The 21,919-nt window shown below is 39.1% G+C and overlaps 1 protein-coding gene and 1 long non-coding RNA gene across 8 annotated transcripts in view; one reads left to right on the plus strand and one right to left on the minus strand.

The window, feature by feature from the left end:
• PKN2 (protein kinase N2) overlaps positions 1-16,901 on the minus strand; it is a 72,668-nt gene extending 55,767 nt beyond the window's left edge. For 2 of the 3 annotated variants that reach the window (XM_051624314.1, XM_051624315.1), the window contains exon 1: positions 16,517-16,901. In XM_051624314.1, coding sequence (XP_051480274.1) covers positions 16,517-16,564 — 48 coding nt within the window. In that variant the 5' untranslated portion in view covers positions 16,565-16,901. The remainder of the gene's footprint in view (positions 1-16,516) is intronic. The other variant, XM_051624313.1, reaches the window with a different exon arrangement.
• A 331-nt stretch (positions 16,902-17,232) lies between these two features.
• Positions 17,233-21,919, plus strand: part of LOC127387346 (uncharacterized) — a 508,224-nt gene continuing 503,537 nt past the window's right edge. For all 5 annotated transcript variants that reach the window (XR_007890100.1, XR_007890099.1, XR_007890101.1 and 2 more), the window contains exons 1-2: positions 17,233-17,525; positions 19,041-19,155. This is a non-coding gene — a long non-coding RNA (uncharacterized LOC127387346). The remainder of the gene's footprint in view (positions 17,526-19,040; positions 19,156-21,919) is intronic.

A 21,919-nucleotide genomic window follows, 5' to 3' on the forward strand; every position in this document is an offset into this window, starting at 1 on the left:
TGGAAATTTTCAACACCAGGTTGGATGGGGCTTTGAGCAACCTGGTCTAGTGGCAGGTGTCACTGTCCACACAGGGGATTGGAACAAGATAGATGATCTTTAAGGTCCACCCCAAACCATTCTATGGTTTAATGATATCTCCTACTGCCAACAGAGGAATTCCATACACATACTTGTTTTGCATTTTCTAAATTTAATCTGGAAACTTTAGTCTTCTTTTGAGATATAGTTTGGGAAAAAAAAATCTTCAGATCTCCTTACACAAGTGAAAATAAATGCCAGAGAAATTACTATTTTTGTGTGTTTGATGGCTTGAGACTGGTTTGAGAAAAACCCTTCAATTTTAAAATGTATAGCAAAAACAAGCATTGAAATGGATCTAAGTTTTGGGGTGGTTTTGTTTGCTTGTTATTTTTAACACTTTCAAATAAACATGGAGTTATTGCTTTCTTCCTGGAAACATGTATAATTTTGTGTATCATGTAGCTATATGAACAACTTTATCCTAATGGCCTAGGATTATTTCTCAAATATATACAGTATGCACTTCTAAAATAAAGTGTACATTTTAATAACCTTGCCAAACATTACATATGGGTATGCATGGTATCAGTTTCTTTTAGAGATTAATAGACTAATCTTGAATTACTGCTGGAGACTAAAACAAGATATTTTTGAGATAAATTAATATGATTAAACTTGCCTCAGTTTGACTTGATTTATTTCTCTGTAGTTACATTAAGCTCAAGTTTGGTGCAAGCTGTTGTTTTACTGCTCTAGAAGGCTTGAAATCCAACATAAGGTACCGAAGAAACAAAACTAGTTAAGGTAAAGCTAAGGTTATGCAAATGCTCTGTGGAGAATTTGCCTCTAAGTACTGGTAATACAGAAACTAGTAATCTCTCCACAAGAGATTAACTCTCTCCCCCTTCCCCAAATAAAACATCTCTATTAAGGTATCTGTCGAAGTATTTGTTAAAGCAAGCACCTAAAATAAAGCATTTCTAATGCTACAGAAAGTTAGTATAATTTTGGTTTGTGTTACCCCAATATAAATACTTTTACTGTTGTTGCAATTTAAAAAAAAAATTACCTAATGTACATTTAGAGCAGAAAAATATTACTTATATAGCACAAGATGTTGGAAAAAATAATACTACAATATGATCCAAGATACAGGACATGATATACAACTCAGTAAAAGAGATTTTCAAAGGTAAAAAGGTCAGTCAACAGACATGAGTCACAATCCTGCCTTATGATTTTGATAACTCCTCCTTAAACACAACACACACTGTACAAAGGTGACAGCTTGTTGGGAATGCACCCAAAAATACACTTACTTTACAGTAAAGTTAGCATTGCAAGTATACATTTTCAGTGACTGTAATGTTGGCATTATGATAAACATTTCTGCTTGTGAAGAAGTCTTCATCACTACACAAAAATATCAAAGTAAAACCCCAAGGAACTCAACCCCCTGTTATTAACACTTAATGACAAATAGGTCCACTCCCATTTGTAAGGTGGTTTCTTTTCTATGATGATAAAAATGAATTAGTAATAGCTACTATTACCGAATTAAAAGGTATTATGTATCTCAGATAATGGAACAGATTGACCATTCTGCTCATCCACAAATTACAGTATCAGTTATTGCCACATCTCTAAGTTGCGATCCTTAATGTTACACATTTTAACTAAACTAAACCATCTGGGGCTTCTCTGTTCTTTCAGTGCAGGTTAAAAATCTTTAATCACCAAAATTATGTGAAAGAAATCCTCAGCTAGTAAAAAGGAATTTCTCCATAACACATACAACTGTCAGGACACTCAAAGAACAACACACTAATCTCTTTAACCTGTGAAGCACTACAAAGTGAACCATATATGAGAATCTCTATTTCTGGGATGGATAATTATGATTTGGAAAAAAAAAAAAGTATCCCTCTGTTTCTGGCAATTCCAGCTTTCAGCAGACAGCTGATCCGTCAGTCCATTTAACTTCACTATATTTTAGAGGAGCTATTTTTAGCCATTGCAAAACTAATGGAAGAGCTGAGAGTCTACATTCCACTCTAATTAAGCCATCATCTTTAGCAGCCAACTATTTTGTACATTATAAATGCAGTAATACATATCAGAGATAATACTAACATCTACTTTATGAGGCAATAGGCCAAGTGGCCAAATAGTAGATCTTGGTGAGGAACCACATTCTTTTGCTTTCTAAGACTATGTAACAGTGCCTTCAACACAGCCTGTGGGTTCCCCAGCTTGGGAGCTGAACCTGTTATTACAGGAAAGGGATATACACTTGTATTTATACCAAGGAACTATGTCTTTAGAATCAAGAACTCTTTCACAGTAGTTTTGGCTATTACATCTGAACTTATTTAAGTTCACACTCTACACTCCAACCAGTTGGAAATGTTGCTCCTGTTTTCATTTTAAGCAGTAAAAGAAGGCTGGAAAAGTTTCCTTAAATCCTTTCCACATCTTTACAGGTGGTCAGTAGAAAAGATTACTCTTCACAGCTGGTGATAATACTGCCACACCCAAAATTTCCCTTGCAGAGATGCATACATCTCATTCCATGCCTTTTCAGTAAAAGTTTATGGATGAACACAGAGTTATTTATAGAAGCATTACTTCACATCCCCATTTGTCTGAGATTTTTACAGAGAATCACTGATGTATGCTGTGATGCATTTGAATAGGGTTTTTGCAAACCTCCTTTCTCGGACCTTTAAAATATGGCAGGAAATTTCTCATCGGTTCTTAATGTCTATTTTCTATTTAAGAATTCCCCAGGTATTACAGAGCTCATGAAGAAACAAAAGTCCCACTTAACCTTCCTGACTTATTTGCTTTATATGCAATAGCCACAAAAAAGAGGCAGACAATTTCACTTACTCATTACATGGACTTGAAAAAATTCTTAATACATTTACATTTCAAAATAAAAATCTGCTTAAAGTTTTGGTTTTAAAAATGTTCAACATTTTCTTAGTTTTTAGGAGCCCTGATCCCCCACTGACCTGCAGTACAGTAATCCAAATCTACCTTCTTAGGGACCAAAATGAACCTCTGACATTGCATGAAGTTGGCTGTGAGAAGTGTTAAATAAAAGCCTAGGATTTTAGCTTAAGGATTTCTTAATGCTTATTTAACAAATTTTGTTCTTTATGTTCAGTCTCAATACTATCTCCCAAGTAAGCTGTTTCCTGTTTGCATGGAAACTTCTCCATCTAGCTCTTCTTACCAGCACAGTCTCAGTAACAGCTACAATGAAAATGGGAACCCTCAGTTTCCTAATAACCAATGTACCAGTGATAACTGTAACATAACAGAAATAAAGCTGCATAAAATAACTGCTATTTATTGCATCATGTATACTTGTGCCCATAAAAGTAAATCTTTAAGGATATGCTATAAAACCAAGCTTACATAATAACGGCAAGAAGTTCTCACCTTACAACTGCATTAAACTAGGGGAATGATATGTTGCTTTTCATACTGCTGAGGACTCAGAAAGCCCACAAAGAGGCATACTTGTTGATTTCAATGCCCTTCGTTTTTCAGAGTGGGTAAGATTACACATGCATTCTGTGTTTTCCAGCACCAATCGTGAGAATGGAATCCTTAACACGGTATTTAACCTCTATCATAAATCCATCAATTTTTTCATATCAAAAGCTTTACCCTGTTTTAAAGGGCATATATAGACAGTAGTTTTCTCACCCACTTAAAATGTTAAAAAAACATACTAACCATAGTTGTTGCTGATATTCCACTGTAACTGACTTTGACATGCTCTAACTTTCAATACATTCTTCTTCAAGGTCAAAAGTTTTCATTTTATTCCAGTACAGAAGCATTTTATTTAGCAGCCTTAGAAAAACTTTAGTTAGCAATCCAAACTGTAGCATAAAAAATGTTGAAGTAGAATATTCTGCTTTCTTAATAACCAAGTAATAACCAAGAGCTACAAAAAGCACTCTAGATATGACATTCAGCAAAACCTTCATGAAGTTCTTTAAGCTAAAGAAGGAAATTACTACAGTCAAAAGCTATTTATGGTTGAAGTTTAACCTGTTGCATTCCCAAGAGTATCTACTACGTATTCCTCTATAATAAGATACCTAATTTAAGTCATGTCATATTTAGGAGACAAAAACATACAAGTTAGCTTTTGTCTGAAAAATACCGGCAGGAAGACTTAATCTACTTGATCAAAGAGAACAGCACATTCTGACAGAAACTTACATTTTAGTAGGTTGCAGTTATTTCCTAGATATACTTGAAAGTGGAAGGGAGTAGGGGGGAAGTGGCGGGGGGCAGTTTACAGACAATGCTTCTGTCTGGACAAAGATACTCTCCAGTTTCTGAAGATGACAGAACCACATCCAGCCCCTCCCTCTCCCTTTGCTAACCCTGGGGAAAGAAGTGGCACCTCTGATCACTCCCAGTATATGCCAACAAAATGCTCATTGCTGCTGTAACTCAGATTCCCAGTAGATGTACTTGACTATGTCCTAAGCTTCAAGTATATTCACTGTGATAAAGAAACACTTAAAATACTTCAGGACAGTAGACAGCTTATTTTGTAACAGCGGAAAACTTCATAAAAGTAATCTGACATTTTCAACCTACATAGTTAGCAAAGTCAAGAGAAAAATTAGTGAAGGAAATCTCCAGAAAATATTAGATGCTAGAAGGAAATCAAGAAGAAAATAATTCAACTGCACAGTTTAGAAATTGTATGTGAATGAATTCAGAATATAGATGCCTGTAGTTAAACTTTAAGAATCTGTTTAAGTACTGTATAAATCTTAAATTGACAGTAAATTAATTCAAGTAAATATAACAGATGGGAAGGCAGACAAATGTTAAAGAAATTAAATCCATCAAACAGTACTGTCTATTAGAGAAAGAAAATAATTACAAAAATGGGACAGTGTGCAGAACTTGCATCTTCCTTGCCTTTCTTTCATACAGAAGGTCATCTGCTTCAAGATTCAAACTGGAGTTAAAGAAACCAGTTCCCAGGTGCACTGTATTTCTGAGTTACACCCATTAAAAAAACCCCAAAAACCAACCAAACAAGAAAACCAACAACAAAACAACAACAACAAAACCTCCACTTCAAAAAAAGAACACTTTAATATTAGTGCTGGCTGCTAACTTGAAAAATTGAAGATTAAACTGAATACTACTCTAGGGCAGATTGATGTTCCTTTTCCTCCAGCATTTAAGACACTTCTAAGGTTTTAGTTTTTCGGGTTTTTTTAAATCTGTTAGGATTAGTTTAATTAAAGCTTGAGAATACATTCACTCACTCTCTTGTACAGAATCCTAATACAGATAAAAATAAATTTCTAAAACATTTAAACTAACCATCATAAATGGCTTCTGCATTTTGCAGTATGTTATAACAAAAGGAAGAATTAATGAAAGCACTTTGCCCCCCCACCCCACAAAAATTAGCTGCTGATTAATGCCATGTACTTTGCTATAGATACTAATTTTATTTGAAAAGTGCACACACGAAAAGGAAAAAAGCCAGATATTATTTTGTGAGGCAGCTCATGTGATGAGGAATCATATTTGAACCAATTTGATAAAGATTAGTAGTTAAAACTGATTACTTTTTCCTCCCATCTGATGAATACTTAGTTTGAGTCAGACTAGCAGGTATGAATAAAGAAGCAGAGAACAACTAAAACCCTTCTAAAGTAAATTATTTTGTTCTAATGCTGAAGTACTTTATCTGTTTTAAATTTCAAAATGTCATGTTTCCACCTCTTCAGGAGAGGAGAGACTGAAGGCACAAAACCTAGCAACTTCAAGAAAAATCATTAAAATACTGGGTTAAGTTTCAAGAAGAAAATTTAAACCATCTTCCTGAGGATCCCTAATTACACAGATATTATAATTTGCAAATGATAACTTTTAACATCCAATCATTCTCAGCCTAAAACACAAGCTTCATATGAGCTTATAAATAAGCAATAAACAAACTCAAATATTGAAGAAAACATGCTTCCATTAAAGGACATTGCCGAGTCCTAAATGGGCAGCAGTTCAAGAATGCTACACTAGTAGTCAGGCATGTACGATTTACAGTACTTTTACTTTTCTACTGCTGCCTCTAAGTTTAGAAGATGTCCTACAAAAAAGCCTTGCTGACTTTAAAAAGTTCTGTAGATCTGTAGTATGCTTATTTTGGTACTTTTCAATACAAGTCTTTGAAACCCTGCCTGTAGTCTGGCTCTGACTTCTATAACCTTTTACTAGAATCTAATTTACAGTATTCTGTCTCCACACTTCATTACACTCACGTACTTGCTCATGTGCTCTGGACAGGTTGTCAGCACCATGAATCCTTACAACTTCAGAGGATAACAACATACTTTTGTCCCTTATTTTTAAGAAAAGCTGACACTTTCTTGGCATCATTTGTCTTATAATTTTAGGCTTGCATGATTTGAGAATTAGGGAAGAAACAGTCGTGTCATATGCTGATCTGTCTATAAAGGGAACAACCTCTTAAAACACATTTCACTTAATTGTTTTGCAAAGTCTTCCTGTATAAACACACACAAAATAGAAAAGCAGTGGATGTTTTTACGTATTACGTTGTAAAAAGTAACAGGCCACACAGTCAATTTGCATTCCTCCTAAATTCTCAACAGCAGTTTTGAAGGCTTTTGGACTTACGTTAATTAAAAATCCAAGTGATAAATAAGATACACCACAATGATGAAAGAGCAATTTCAATCTCATAGCTAGGAACCTAAGTGGCATATACAGTGTAAGTCCTAAATCTATCACAAAAGGGGTTATGTTCCTCTTAACTGCAGAAATGAAGTAAGAAAGGTAAGAACAACAGAACTAAGTGAGTTTTTTCCATTTATCTAAGGATTGGCATAACGTTTTGTGCCCACATTATACAAATATGACAGCTCTTAGTAGAGAGCTTTGGAACATCTGGAAACACCAAGACCAGTCTATTTATTCTACAGATAATCCTTCACCCCAACAGCATGAATTAAAGACGACCAAGATTCTAATGGCATAGCTGACTTATGTGACTTAACACACCCAGAGTTTGCCAATGTTTACATGGAGAAACAATTGTTAATTTGGAAAATGAATCTAACACCATGAGAACTTTGAAAGTTTTTAATCACCTTGTTACCTCAATTTTGTTATTTCTGTACCATATTTTCAGGCTTTTTCTTCCCCCAAATTTGGCTAGAGCTCTGAAGCACAGTAGTTCAAAGTCCTGTTAAGTGGTTCTTCAACTGATGTTCATGTGACCATTAAGAGGTATTCTGCTACTGCAAACATTCAACACATCACAGTTTGGGGCTTTTTTCTTATTAAATATATAAATGGCTCACAGTTATCAAACTATTCAATAACTGACAAATGTATTTATACCAAACTGTAATACCTCATACACTTAATTATCTTTATGGACAGTAATTTTATATTATTATTTGCACGGTAAGATGTCATCACTCCAAAATTGGATCCCATCTATTTCAATTGTATACTTACTTCTTCTTTCATTTAAGTCAGAGAAACAGCAAAAAGACTCAATATTTTTCAAAACAACTCCTTGCCTTGTGTGTGTTAGAAGTTTAACAGCAACTTCTGAAAGCTAGTAAAGTAAAGTAAAGTTGTGGTCATGTCCCCACATTTGCCTAGCATACTGCTATAAAACACTAACACTGTTCTCAACCTTTGGCATCAGACTAAATGAAACTACATTTTTCATCTACACATGATGTCCAACATAATTCTACTTTTAATGCTTTTTCAGACAAACAGTTTTTTACTGTCACATGTGGCATATTGTGAAACTCCTGCTTGAAGAAGGTAAAGCTAGAAAAGAATGGCCACAGACAGTGCCTGGAGTGTTCATTATCTGAATATTCATATGCAGCAGAAATGCACATTTTACACAGTCCCTAGCTCAAATCCACCTACATGAGAGTAAATCTCAGCCTGTAATCCGATAAACATTTTACTATATAAACCAGCATTGCAGGCAAAAAAAGCTCTCAGAAGAACCAGCAGTCCTAAACTCCCCTAACAGTTTGTCCTGCCCCAGACCATTTGCTGATATATGGCAGTACAAACCTTTATACGGCCACACAGTGAACTGGATTGTTAACGTGATCTCGCTGAAAACTAATTTAGGAGGGAAAAAACCACCACCAAAACAGAACTAACAACAAAAGCTGTTCACCATATTACTGACTGTAAAAAATGTAAAGCAACACAACATGGCATATCATAATTTTTAGCAGCAGTACCAGCTGACAAAGTCTCACACTTTCTTCAAACAGCCTCCAGTTTGTGTGGGCAGAGCTTCCAGTTCCAGCACATAGCGTAGTAAATAAACCAACTAGAACTCTTCCATCCTAAATTTACATCACAAACCTGCCTTGTGTCTGAGTGATCTGCAACAAAAAACCAAACTGAATATGCCTCTTGACAGTTTTCAGTACCATGTATGTTAAAGTTCCTAAGTTCATATGCAAACTATAATGCCAGTGATATATCAACCCATGTAATTAATATTATTTCCTGTGTATTTAGGCTTTTTTTATTTGGGACTTAACTTAAAAAAAAAATAAAAAAGAAAAAAAAGAAAAAAAGAGGATTTTTTTCCTGCTTCTTTAATTGTCAGCACTCAATTTCTCTTAATAAGTTACATGAAGTTTATATATGAAAAAAATCTACATACATACAGACAAATAACTTCTGAACAGCTATGCAGTTCAATTATTTGCAAGTACTACTTCCAAAACAGGTAAACAACAACTGCACTTACAATTAGCTCTCATTCCTTTTAAAAACCTATTCATTTCAATAGTCTAAGAAGTGTGAGTACACAGAAGGCTGTTAAGTATGTACTTATGTATTTTATTTTTAAATTTCATAAAGAAATTGTACATAATAGTAAACTCTAAGTGCTTTGAGTATTAATTTTTATGAGATATCAAAAAAGGTGTATCAGCCCTTACATGCTGGGCAATATTCCCTGGGTTTAAGGCCCAGCACTAACTCAGAAAACTACTGCTGATGTAGTAATCCACATGAGAAGTTCTCCTTTCTGACCTGATATGCTTGTAAGTGCTTCTATCACAGTAGCAGACAAAGCCCCACATCATCCCTACAATTTATCTCAGAACTTTGATACAATCTATTAGCACCTTGGCATTGCAGACTTAATTACGTTTTCTCCTGCCTGTAGATGTGCCACCTATTGTATTTTGTGATACTAATAAGAATCGCAGAAAGTTAGTGGAAAGTTGTCGCCATGGGTCTTCTCAACAGAAGTCACACTGGTTCTGCTACTTTCATTTTCAGCTTCACAGGTTCTTGTGTTTAATGGAAACTTGAAATCTATGAGCCCTGCTATCATGTTGTGAAATAGCAAATGTACAAAAAAAGTCAACAGAAAAACCAGTTTGCTTCAGCCCCAGACTACCATACATAACACTGCAGAGATGAAAGAGGTATTATAAGGTTTTGATTCAAACTCTCTGATACATAGTTATTTAGACGAAAGTCAGAAATTCTCAGTCATTTAAAAATCAATACAACTGTAGTAAAGAAAATAAGGCTTTAAGATATTCTAGAGGAACTGAAGGTAGAAAGAGCTAGCTAATTTAGTCAGGTCCACATTAAGTTTTTTACCAACATAATCCAGTTGTCCTGACTTGCATAATGGGCCAGAGCAAACCCTCCCTGACTCCTGCCATGTAACCTTTCTTTACAGCACAAAAAAAGTACAGGAAATTCTGCATATATCAACCTTTCATTGGCTAGCCCAGCACAGTCCTTTACAATCAATAATTTCTTATTTGGTACCTGACAGCTATTTATATATCTATAATAAAATAACAAAAGCCCTTAGTATAGATGCAAAAAAACCCAAAACTACAAAAAAACCTAGCAAAACTACATTTATGCTATTACTCCTGTTTGTTTGTTTTTTTCCCTGGTTGCCCAGCAAAAGCGGTAACCGACACTGATAAGAGCAGTTTTGCCATCACAGTGCATTCACTTCAGAAGTGCTCTGTACACCACTGTAGCAGCAAACAGGAACCACGGTCAAAGTGGGCATAATGTTGATACACAAGATAGAAACCTGCCTCTATATCTAATACCAAGAAAAAGAGAAGGTGTAGTCTACTCTTAAAAAACAATCAGATCACCACTACCCACAGTTGGTCGTCCCACAGCTGAGCCATAGTAACTAATCACATGCGTCCTTTCAACTCGTCCTATCTGTGCAGTTAAATGCATTAGCCTGAATAGCTTGATTTCAGCCTCTTCTATTACACACAGTACAACAGCAGCAGATTTCCCAGCAGAGCTGGTCCATTTAGTTGAACGTAAGCCTGCAACTGCACACTACCATCCTGTTCATGTTGTGTCTGATCACGACAGAACTCAGCCATATCATCCTCACCAGCTGCCAGAAGTTGCACTGGTGAAGTTGATGGATACCACAGGACTGTATTAGTTCGACATTGAGCCACAGAATTCCTGAAGGTTCAGGAATGCATCCCACAAGGTACCACTATGCAGGTAGTTCAATTCACTGGTGAGCTGTCAAACATCTTCAGTTATCAGTAACTGTTAAATGGCAGTAACAAAAACGGTTTGGACTTGTGTCAGTGTGACATATTATATTGCTGCAGTTTAAAGAAACAAACTAATCAGATATGATGTTGCTGTAAGTACAAGCCCAAAGCATTTTCTTAACTAATGGCACTACTAGTTTCTGTTTCAATGTAGTACTGCCAAATCATATCTCAAAGTAACAGAAAAAATGGATCAGATCCTACAAAATAAATCTCACTTATTTAAAAAAAAACACAAACCAACAACAAACAGGCCGCCTCGCTCTTCAACACCAGCAAAGAAGCTATTTTGCTTGTACAAGGAATTGCAGACCAGGCATTAATAATTAAAGCTTCAAAGTACCACACAAATGCTTTGCCCTTGCTACAGAGCAGTATCTCATGAGAGACGCTTCAGCTCAGTCCATTCCTGAAGCCATTCACTTACTGGATCATGTATGGAAAAGAAAACAAACAAAAAGCTTACCAATAACCAATTTGCACAAGTGATTTCTAAAAACAGCAAAACCAAAAAGCACACGAAGACCCTTGTGCTGCATATAACACACCATAAGGCTTTGTTAATCTGAATCTAAGTAGAGTCCATGTAACATTCTAGCCTGTAACTCAGCAAAGCACTGAGACATTGATTTAGAGAATCTTAATCCCATCCTTAAGCTCTTAAACCACAGTTTCCCAATGTAAAGAAAATGTTTATTTAGTTATTCTACTACAGATTTTAGGTCACATTGTAATGAATGATCATTCACAATGTAAAAAAAACAAAAAAACAAAACAAAACAACAAAACTGCTCCAGCAGAACTATTACACATCCTGTAACTAAATATACTTTTCTACTAGCCATCAGTAATAATTTATCTTGAGTTAAAAAAAGAGATCTGGGTCTTACAAAGACATCTGCTCTGATAAAGAAAATCAAGTCAAATGTATACACATCTATATCATACACGAGTTCCTGTGTTAATAAGCAGACTGACAGAATTCAGAAGATGAAAAAAAACCTAAACCAAAACCTCCCACCCATGCACCTACCTAAAGGTATTTTAAGGACTGTTTATGTTCCACTGAGAACAGGATGTATATTTTACTAATACAAGTTTTGAACAGAGTACTGTTTAAAGAGTAATATATATCCACAAATGGAAAAAAAAAAATGAAGTGCTTCCCTAAACCTACCAGTTCTAGAAGCTCTCACAGGGACCTGAGAAGTCCCAAGCAGCTGTATATACATTTTCATGTCTAAATTGCAGTACTCGTTGAAGATATTTTCACTTGAATGTGACATTTTCTTGTTCTGAGGGAACAAGTGTAATTCAAAAATAGTTGAGGTTAATTTGTCCTAACTGAACAGTATTTGAAGGCAGCTGTACTGCTGAGTGTTCAGCCTAATTACAATGTCTGTTCAAAATATTAATTAGGTTACTTGTACCTTTTTAAGGTGTCCTTAGGCACTTGACCACAGCTAATAATAAATGCCCAGTACTTTTTATCTCAAAAAAAGCAAGCATCATTACCTCTATTTCAAAGATGGGTAAACTGAGACATGAGCAAGCAAAGTCATCTGCCTAATGTCACCTAGCTGAGAGCAGAGCAACCAGGAATGAAATGCAGGTTTGCACAGAGTTCCATTTACCAGTTGGTGCCTAATTTTATATAAATGTATATACAAAACATAGTTGTGTAACCTAAGACACCTCTGTCCAATTTACATCATGCAGACTACCAAAACACTGAGCGTTCTTCAATCACATTGTTTTTATGAATATACTTGTCCCACATATGAAACAGAAAAATAGAGCAAACTAAAAACTATACCAGATGTGCCTTTGTCCAGGTTTGAGCCAGTGTAAGCATAATTCACATATATTTTAGTTGTGGTATTGTTCGCCACTACTTAAAAAAAAAAAAAAAAGTTACCAGTGGCCTCTAAACATGATTCTGTCATGAAATTTATGCCTCAAGATCTCCCAATACAGCATTTTAGGAAATAAGATGACCAGAGATTCCATTAAAACAAAACATCCATCAGAAAACCCCTTTATTCAGACCAATACAGAAATAGAAACATTTTTGCCAATGTGTAGTAAATTTAGAAATATGTATTAAGACCAAGTTTGAAAAACTCACTCCAAGTAGAGCCTTTAACACTTCAATTTGAAGCAAATGAGGGTCAGTTACATGCTTATTTACTTTAAGGCAAAGCCCAAGTTCTCTACTTTGACAGAACAATTTCATTTAAGCAAATAAAACCAAGTGATCTATTTTTCCCCTGGCATTAAACAGGTTTTGTTTGAGTTGCAAAATTTTGAGTGTACCAAAAATTGTCATAAAATAAATCCTGTAACACTATCAAGAAAAGTTGAAAGTTTCAAACATTTACACTATTATCTAGAAGAGTTAGAGTACACCTAGAAGTAGAAAAGAGCCATGACTTTGCATACACAAGAACTTCATTTAAATACTCCAAGTAATAATTTGTTACCTCAGCCATATCAACTGATTGTGCTGACACCTACCCTCACTGCCAAGAAAGCACACCTTTGGAAATACACAGTACCTGTACAAAAACTTATTTTTAAATACCGATTAAAAAAAAAACAACAACAACTTAAAAGATGTTATTTCATGGATGCATTATAGAACAGCCTGTAGCAGCATAAGTAAAAGTTTAATTTCATGAGGATACAGAGTTGCCACTTCCACTAGGTATCAAAGAGTTAAAGGCCTCGAAATTAACCTGAAAACAAGCACTGGAGAGCCTAGCTTATCTGCTGGACAAAGTTCTAATAGGATGTAAAAAACCAGAGAAGGACAGCAGAATTTTGAAAAGGAATGCAACCATCAGTAATACTGGTTCTTACACATGCTCCTTCCCCTACCTACAAAAGAACCTGTACTGGAGATAAGAGGAGGTAAAAAGGTAAGCTGGCTTTACATAATCTTTCGATCTTTGGTAATCAGGTAATTTTGCTGGTGAAGGTACTGAATAGAACCAACTAAAAGGAGGATTTGTTTACTGCCAAGTTTATTTTGTGCTATGGATTTGCTAACGACTGAGGAATAAGTGTTGCATTTTTCACCTTTAACAAACTTAGGTGAAAACTTGCTTAGAAGCAGGAGGACTTTCCACATCTTATTAACCATCTGTGAATTGTTTCAATATAGAAGAATGGAGAAAATACTGTGTAGAAAAAGCAGGACAGAAATGTCTGGTGGATATTTGCTAGCAGAGGTTTTTAGGAAACTTCTATCAGATAAGGATATACCTTTTTAAGTATAAGTTATCTCTGTAAGAGGTACGATCTAAGGCCTGCTTAAGGCCTGTTTAATTAAACCCGGAACACATTGAAACAAGTACATATACCACAACTCTGTTTTACCACCTTCTCATTAGCAGTTAGCTATTTTGCCCTTTTGGTTTTTGTACTTATTTTCTCAGAACCCACTTCACATCCTGTTAGTCAGCCATTGTGAAAGTTTGCCAATCTTCGTATGAGGAGAGTTCAACTGATAGTTGAATGGCTACTATTCTATTCTATTCTATTCCCTTCACCCAAGGTTAACTACATACAGCATGTTGGGTATGCAGGGCTACCATAACCAAGAGTATGCAGAACACAGAACATCCATAAGCAATGTGTTATAGTGGCCACTGACTGATACTCACTTCAGATCTCTAGTTTGGATCAAGTTTGGGATTAACACTGGGTTTCTCTTGTTTTCAGTAGGTTTTTATGACTATTAGCAAAACATCTAAACCACATATTGTTCATGATCTAAATCAACCCAACGACATAACACTCTCAACCTTCACTGTAGCCACACGTTCTACAACTTCCTCATCTTTCTGCACACCATTGCAATGTGCAAGTAAAAGCCCATTTTGCATGTAAGCACTTTGTAAGTTAGTGTTCTTCAGATTGAGGAAGTTTCCTCCTGAAGAAACACGAGTGAAATGGCGTACCTCACACTTCACACTGTAGTTGCCTTTACTTTGGGAATGTGCCACTGAACTGGCTTTCACACACAGGTGTATGAAGAGCAATTTGTTTTGAAGATTTCCCAAGAAAAATTATACTGATGCCTTTGTGTTCCACTGCTAACATATGCTACTGCAAACAAAACACCACCTGTCAAGTGGTTCTTCCTGATATGGAACTAAAAGTTAGCAGTTTACAAAGATTACTGGGATCTCCACGTTAACTTTATAACCTTTCTGTCTTGCCCAAAGAACTGTATTTATCAACCCAGAAGTTAATAGAAGAGACAGTGCAACCAAAGGATCTAAATCCTGGTTTATTGTAGGTTTTTAGTTAGTCTCATCTTCCAAAACCAAAAACAACCCAACCAAACAAAGCCAACCAAAAAAAAACCAACCCTCCCCAACCCATACAACCAAAAAACCCTACTCATTTATGTTAAACAAATCTGAACCCCACTCTCAGCACTTCTACAGAAATTGTGCTTCCATTTAGCTTACCTGTAACACTACTATAGTTACTTATTCACACAGCTCACCGCTTCAAACAGGTTTACCAGCTTATATATCATTGTATCAAGTTTGTATTACCATAGCAATTCTTCCTCGACACTTATGAGCCACTGATTAAAGTTCAACATTTTAGACAGATTCTTAGCCTTCAGCCATCTCATGTGCTACAATACTAACTAGACTGCTACTGCTCTTTTGTGACTTCTTTTGTTGCTCAAGAGAGCATGTCACTAATATTTAAAATTACAGGAAAATCTAGCAGCATTTAGGAAAGCATATTTTTCTAATTTCAATTTGAATATTAAATTCAATGTTTTCCATATATGGACTTCTTACTTTGGCTAACTGTCCAACTAATAAATTCAGGGACACATTCTTTGCCTGGTTAACCATAACAACTTGCACAGATTTAGTGATGTATACTAAAACAAAAGAAAAAACAAAGAAGAAAAAAAGGAGAAAAAAGAGTCAGTTTTCTTTTAGAGAAGAAAGAGGAAGAGCTAGCAGGTTGAGCTGACATTTAAAGATAAGAGAACAAAAGTGAAGATCACAAATTGCATCCAACCCTGCAGCTGACAGACAGAAAACTAACAGTTGCACAGGCAACCAAAACTGGTCAAACTTCAGAGACGGAAGCAACTACTCCTTCAGTTTTCAGGCCCTTTAACAGTGTTGGGGAGTTGTCGGGGGTTGTTTTTTTGGAGTGACAAGAACCCACGCCGTCTGACAAACAACGCTGGTCGGACCATTTTCTCTTCCTCACAAGCTCCGCGGTCAAGGCCTACCTAAAGGAAGCAGCTCGGACTCCTGCGCGGTGCAACGCAGAGGGGAAAAGCTCCTTTGCTGGACCCCGACGCGGGCGGCGGGGCGGCTGCCGGGAGCGCTGGGGCCGCGGCCCCGACGAGCGCCGCGCCCGGGGTGGCGGGGGCCGAGGCGCTCCCAGCCCCCGCAGCGGCCCCGCAGCGCCGGCGGGAGCGGGCAGCCTCCCCAGCCCGAGGGGCCGCGGCCGAGGCGGGGGGCGCGGCCCGGGGCAGGCCCTGCCGGAGGGACGCGGCTGCTCGGCGGGGGAAGGAGGGAGCCGAGAGCAGACAAAAGCGGGTCGCGGCCGGCAGCAGGGTGGGGCCGTGACCGGGCGGCGGCGCCTCCGCTCCCGGGGGAGAGCAGCGGGAAGAGGCCTGGGGTGGGCACGGGCTTCCGCCGCCTCCCCGGCTCGGCCGCGGGGTGTGGGGGGCGCCGCAGCGAGCGGCGGGCAGGGGGCGGCGGGGCGCGGCGGCGGATCCGTGTTCCCCGGCAGGGAGCGGAGCGGAGCAGGGCCGGGGCGGTGCCCTGCGAGACGCGGCCACCGCTTACCTGGAGCTCCGTGAAGAGGATCTCCCTCTCGGCTGCGTTGGACGCCATTGCGCTGGGTTTGAAGTCCGCACCTGGACGCTGCTGCTGCCGCCGCCGCCGGCGGGGAGGGGAGCGAGGGAGGCGGGTCCGGGGCCGGGACTAAGGGCGCATCGGGGGCGGGGGGAGCGCTCCGTGCTCAGGCAGGCAGGGGGACACGGGAGGGGCCGCCACCGCCCCCCCTTCTCTCATGGGGGTTGCGCCGGGCCGCGGTGCGGTGCGGTGCCCGCCGTGCGGTGCGGTGCCCGCCGTGCGGTGCGGTGCGGTGCGGTGCGGTGCCCGCCGTGCGCTCCCCGCCCAGGCGCGGCGCTCGGCCCTGGCAGCGCTCGGCGGCTGCTGCTCCTGCGGCCGCCGCGGATGTCGCACCATTTGGCTGTCACCCTGTCGCAAAAGCGTCGCTGCTTTGCGGCTCCCGGAGCACGTGACGGTGCTTTCGGAGTCGGGGAAGAGCGGGCACCCGGGAGGCCGCCCGCAGCGCCCCCCCCCTGCCCCGGGCACAGCCCCCCCCTGCCCCGGGCACAGCCCCCCCCGGGCACAGCCCCCTCCCGCCCCGGGCACGGCCCCCCGGGGCCTCCTCAGCCCTCCCCCGGGTCTTTCTCCTCACCCGCTCCCCTCGGGCACGGCCCCCGGGGCCTTCTCAGCCCCCCCCGGGTCTCCTCAGCCCCCCCAGGTCTCCTCCCCGAATTCCTCCCTGACTGGCGGCGCTTCCCCCTTCCTGTAAAGCTCCAGCGCTGGGAGTCCTGCCGTTTCCTCCCGTGGTGGCGGGGGAAGGGGGACGTGTGGCACATCCCCAGTGTCGAGGGGTGCTAGGGCTCGGTTCCGCCAGGCCTAGGAGAAGGGTGAAAACCTTCAGGCCGCTTTTAGCAAAAGCAGCTAGCTCAGGGCAGGAGAGGTCATGCTTGTCTCAAGCGCCCGGAGAGAGGGCAGCCACCTGCGGCCCTGGGGACCTGCAGCAGTGGCCCAGGAGCCTGTGGTGAGTGGGGGCTGTAAATGTCATTAGGTTAAAGGGTAAAACATATGTATGTGGGGTGCTTGGTGAGTTTTGGGGAGGGTGGGTGTGGCACTGTTCAGTTAGTCTGCAGAGTATTAAGCTTCTGAGAGCTTCAGTCAATTTGAGTATCTGGGAGGAAGTGGTTTTTCTTCCCTTTTGGCAGCATGTGACAGTAGCATTTGGTCTCAGTTTCCTGCCTGTGTCAGTTGTTTTTTCCTTCACCTGTTCATAAGCACATACTTTCTGTTGGCTAGTCTATAGGCACAGGCATTCTCATTTCACCTTAATATTGGATGTTACATTGGGCTAATTGAACTCATGCAAAATTCATTTTTTTTAATCTGTGCAGTTTATGTCAAACTCACATAAACAGAGGCAATTTTGATAGATTTATCTTCATGCAGGCATTAGTATTTGTTCTGTTTGTGCTAGTCCATCTCTGTTTGGCCACAGGCCAATCGTAATCTCTTTGCTCTAAACTTTGTATGGGTGGGGGTTTTTTGGAGCAAGAAGGGAATGGGGGAAAAAAAAAACCATTAAATTACTGCTACTATTACTAGCAATTTTGCAACATTTTAAGTCTTCTGCTTCCACTGTTGAGCACCAAACAATCTGAAGTACTGTCTATCACACAGTGCAAAAGATATTTATGGACGTATTCACACAGTTCATTTCACATAAAAAGAAATATTAAGATGGTTCTACACTAACTGTGCACATCTTTACAGAAACTAGACTTTTTCACTGATTTATGCCTAAGTAACTGTTGATCTCATTCATAATCTTGAACATACACAAGTCTGCATATAGACTTACTGCCCTTGAAGCCAATGGCTTAATTTCTGCTCTGTTTGGCCGGACAATGACAGGCTAGGAGGAAAAGCAGAAAGGAGAAAAACTTACCTGTCAGTTGTCTAACAGTCACTGTTTTACAAGAAGTATAAAAAGTTCATGCATCTTGGTTTTAATGCAAATTTCTAATTACTGTTCAGTGCTGCATATAGAACTAATCAGGAATTGCTGGATTACTGTGGCTTGGTGACTTTGTATACTTGTCAGCATGTGTGTTGTCTGTTACTGCAGCTCATCTACTAGCCTGCTCTCATTCCAAGGGTGGAGAGCTCAATGTGCTAGCATGTATATTTTACAAGATGTGGTCAGAGCAAAACACAAACTTTGCCCCAAAGAAAATAACATAGATACATGAGAGTGTGTCAACAAAGTCAGTGAAGCTTTGAGACTTTGTCTAAAACAGACTTGCCTTCTGTTCATGCTTAACCTAGCCTGGCCATTGAGCATAGCCTGAAACATGTTGTTATCCCTGTCATGGCAGAGCCTTTGAGGTTTTTTTGTATTCCCAATGTTTTTATACAATTTGGAAGGGCAAAGTCCTAGATTCTTTGGTATGAAGGTGGTGATGCAGGAATCAAAGGAGAAACTGTTTTGAAAAAACTTTATCTTGACTAAATATCTGATACTTAATCATTCTTCCTCCAGAGTCCAGAAAACATAAGGCAGTGCTGGACAACTGCAGCTCTATGTTTTAAGTACTGTGACAGTGAATTGCTGAGCAAGAGAGAACATTCCGAGTCCCAAAATAGAAGGCAGTCAAGTACGTAAGTCCAAGAATTTAGTATTATATGGAATCCTGAGTTCAGCACATGCCTTAAAGTATCTGAATGCTATTTCCTCAGCCATTACTCTGTTAGCTCATTCCCTAGGCTCAGTTAGCACGCTAGAAAAGCAGACTGAATGAAAGGGATGTCAGTGCCCCTGGCACTGACCTTTAATTATTTATTTCCTTCAGGTTGTGTTGTTAAAGTCTTTGTCCCAAAGACCTGGAAAAGTAAATAGCTGGGACTTCCAGTGTTCCAGGTGGTGCAAAGCACACCTTGTGATCCCTTGGGCATAGTACAGAACACTTCCAGGATACTGTAAGCAAAATCTGGAGTATTTTTTAGAATAGAACTGACAAGTCTTATGTATCATAAGGAAGAGTTTTCCCTCAGTTGGTGATGCATGTAGAAATGAGGACTGAGGACATGTGAACAATGCCAGACAGGTGTTAATTATTATTTTATTATACTTACTGCCAGCTAGAGTCTACCTGGAAAAGGTAAGTTTTCATTCAAGCTTCTGCTTAATCTTGCCTGTTTAAATTAGTGATGTATTCTAGATGGACAACAATGTAGAGACATCCTTGGGTATGGGCTAAATGAAACTGTTGGGAGGAGAAAAACTAGATACCATTCTACATGCACTGTGTTAGTACGTGAGTGGGGGCAGAGCACTACTAGGCTGGCCCACCACCTTTTTAGGCGCAGAACAAGCTGTAGGAATTAGTGAGCTTTTTCATTGGGTGGAGCAAAGATTAGTAATTTTGCAGGTGATGTTGATATCGTCAAAGGAAATCCTCTCTGCTAAAATTCATAGTTCATCTACTTTAGGATAGCATATTCTTCAAGTTCTTTTGCTTAGAAATAAAGAGAAGTATGTAAAAGTTCTAGTTTCAACATTAGTTTAATAAAAATCTGTTTGGTTGTTTGTTGTTTGTTTGGTTTTTTTCTTAATTTAAACATTTGTTCTCTGTGCCTTCTAGACATAGCAGTGTTACTCTTGTATTCCCGTAGTTGTCTTTCTAGGTTGGATCCTCTGAAAACCTTATGAAATCCTGGAGCTATCAGGCACATTAAAAATGAGATGTTAGAATGTTATATGTCTTTGCCTTCTTTCTTAACATCAGCCTGGAGATGTTGAAAAAATAGTATATTAATGAAGAATAGTACCTTTAATCATCTTGTTTTGCTTTTGAAATCAGTGTGGGAATAGGAGAATGCTTTGCTTTGAAGATCTTCCAATAATGTCTTGCAGTAGATTTAGAAATAAATTTGTCTAGATCAGGTTAAACTTCAAATTTAAAAATAATATAATAATCTTTTTTAGACCACCAACTTGCTGGTGTTTACTAAAGAAAATGCTAAATGGGAGGAAAAAAACAAAAACAAACAAAAACCAAAGGTGTGTGGATAATTTTCATTTAGCTTGAGAATGTTGTTTCCTTCCTTGAAAATGTCACTTTTCCCATAGTATTTCTTAGAAGTTAATTACCTACCTTTCGCTCAGGTTTCTTAAAGGGAATTCCATGCAGGAAGAGGCTTCTAAGCGGAAGCATGAGAGCTCTCTGAGAATCTTGCTGATGTAGCACTGACAGTGAAGAGCATAAGATGATACGTCATAAACAGAAAACTATAATAGCTATGGAAGTTTATTTAGCTCTTGTGGTGCTTGCAAATTTTACATATTCTTAATCTATTCCTTTATTACTCTTATAATTACATAGCTAATCTTACAACTTTTGAGTGGATTACCATGATGTAATTATAACCCTGGTAGCAACTGCACAACACTTTCCAGTTAAAATTTGTCTTCTGTGTTTACATACCCAGGGCTAGGTGTAGGCATATTATCACCCAGTCAAGCAGGCAGATGCTGTGAGGAATGGAGTGCAACAGACCTTATCTTACTATCTGTTTTAATAATCCTGGACCCTGGGAAGACTTGCACTCTGTGAGAAAAGACTGCTTCAGGGGAAGGAGGTTAATTCCTGTTATTGCCTCCTGTTCATCTTTTCCCTCCTCCTCCTAGAAGGGAAAATCTGCCTTATGCCGGTTAATCTCGGTAGAACTCTCTGGAGACTAAGTGCCCTACCTGTGCAGAACCAGCTGTAAGATCGGACCTCGTTTCTTTAAAGGAGATCAACTTGGATTATTTAAAGTAATAACAAAATGCTTTATTTCTTTAAGTCTATGATCCTACAAGTGGATCAACACGACAGATTTTACACCTATGCTATATCCCAGTGATTCTAATTAAACTTGATTATAGGATCAAGCTTAACATACTCGGTGCTGTTTCTGCAATGAGCTCTGCACAGATGGATTCTTCTGCTTTCGTTGAATCCACTGAAGTGAACAGGACCTGGTGCAGCATTGGTAACATCAAGGCCTTATTTTCTAAAAATGCAGATAAGAGATCAGTACAAGCAAGGAGATACCTTTGGATTGTTCCTGATCTCGTGCTTTATTTCTGTCAGTTGCCAGCACATTAATTCAAATGGTGGCTGATGTAAAGTACGTTAATTCATTATAAAAGGAAGGCAAGATGCATTCAAGAGTGATACAAAAAGTTACCCTGTTATGAAGAAGACTGACTTTCTGAAGAATGTAAATGGCAGTGACCTAAAGTTGCTATGAATAGACATTAGAAAATTGGTGCTTTAGAGATAATTGAAGCATTTTCACATGCAGCTTTAGGTATGCAACTTTCTGTGAATCTAGGAAAATCTAATTCCTACAACATGCTTTGCTGGAGATTTC

This window comes from Apus apus, chromosome 7 (genome assembly GCF_020740795.1).
Source record: "Apus apus isolate bApuApu2 chromosome 7, bApuApu2.pri.cur, whole genome shotgun sequence".
NCBI lineage: Eukaryota > Metazoa > Chordata > Aves > Apodiformes > Apodidae > Apus > Apus apus.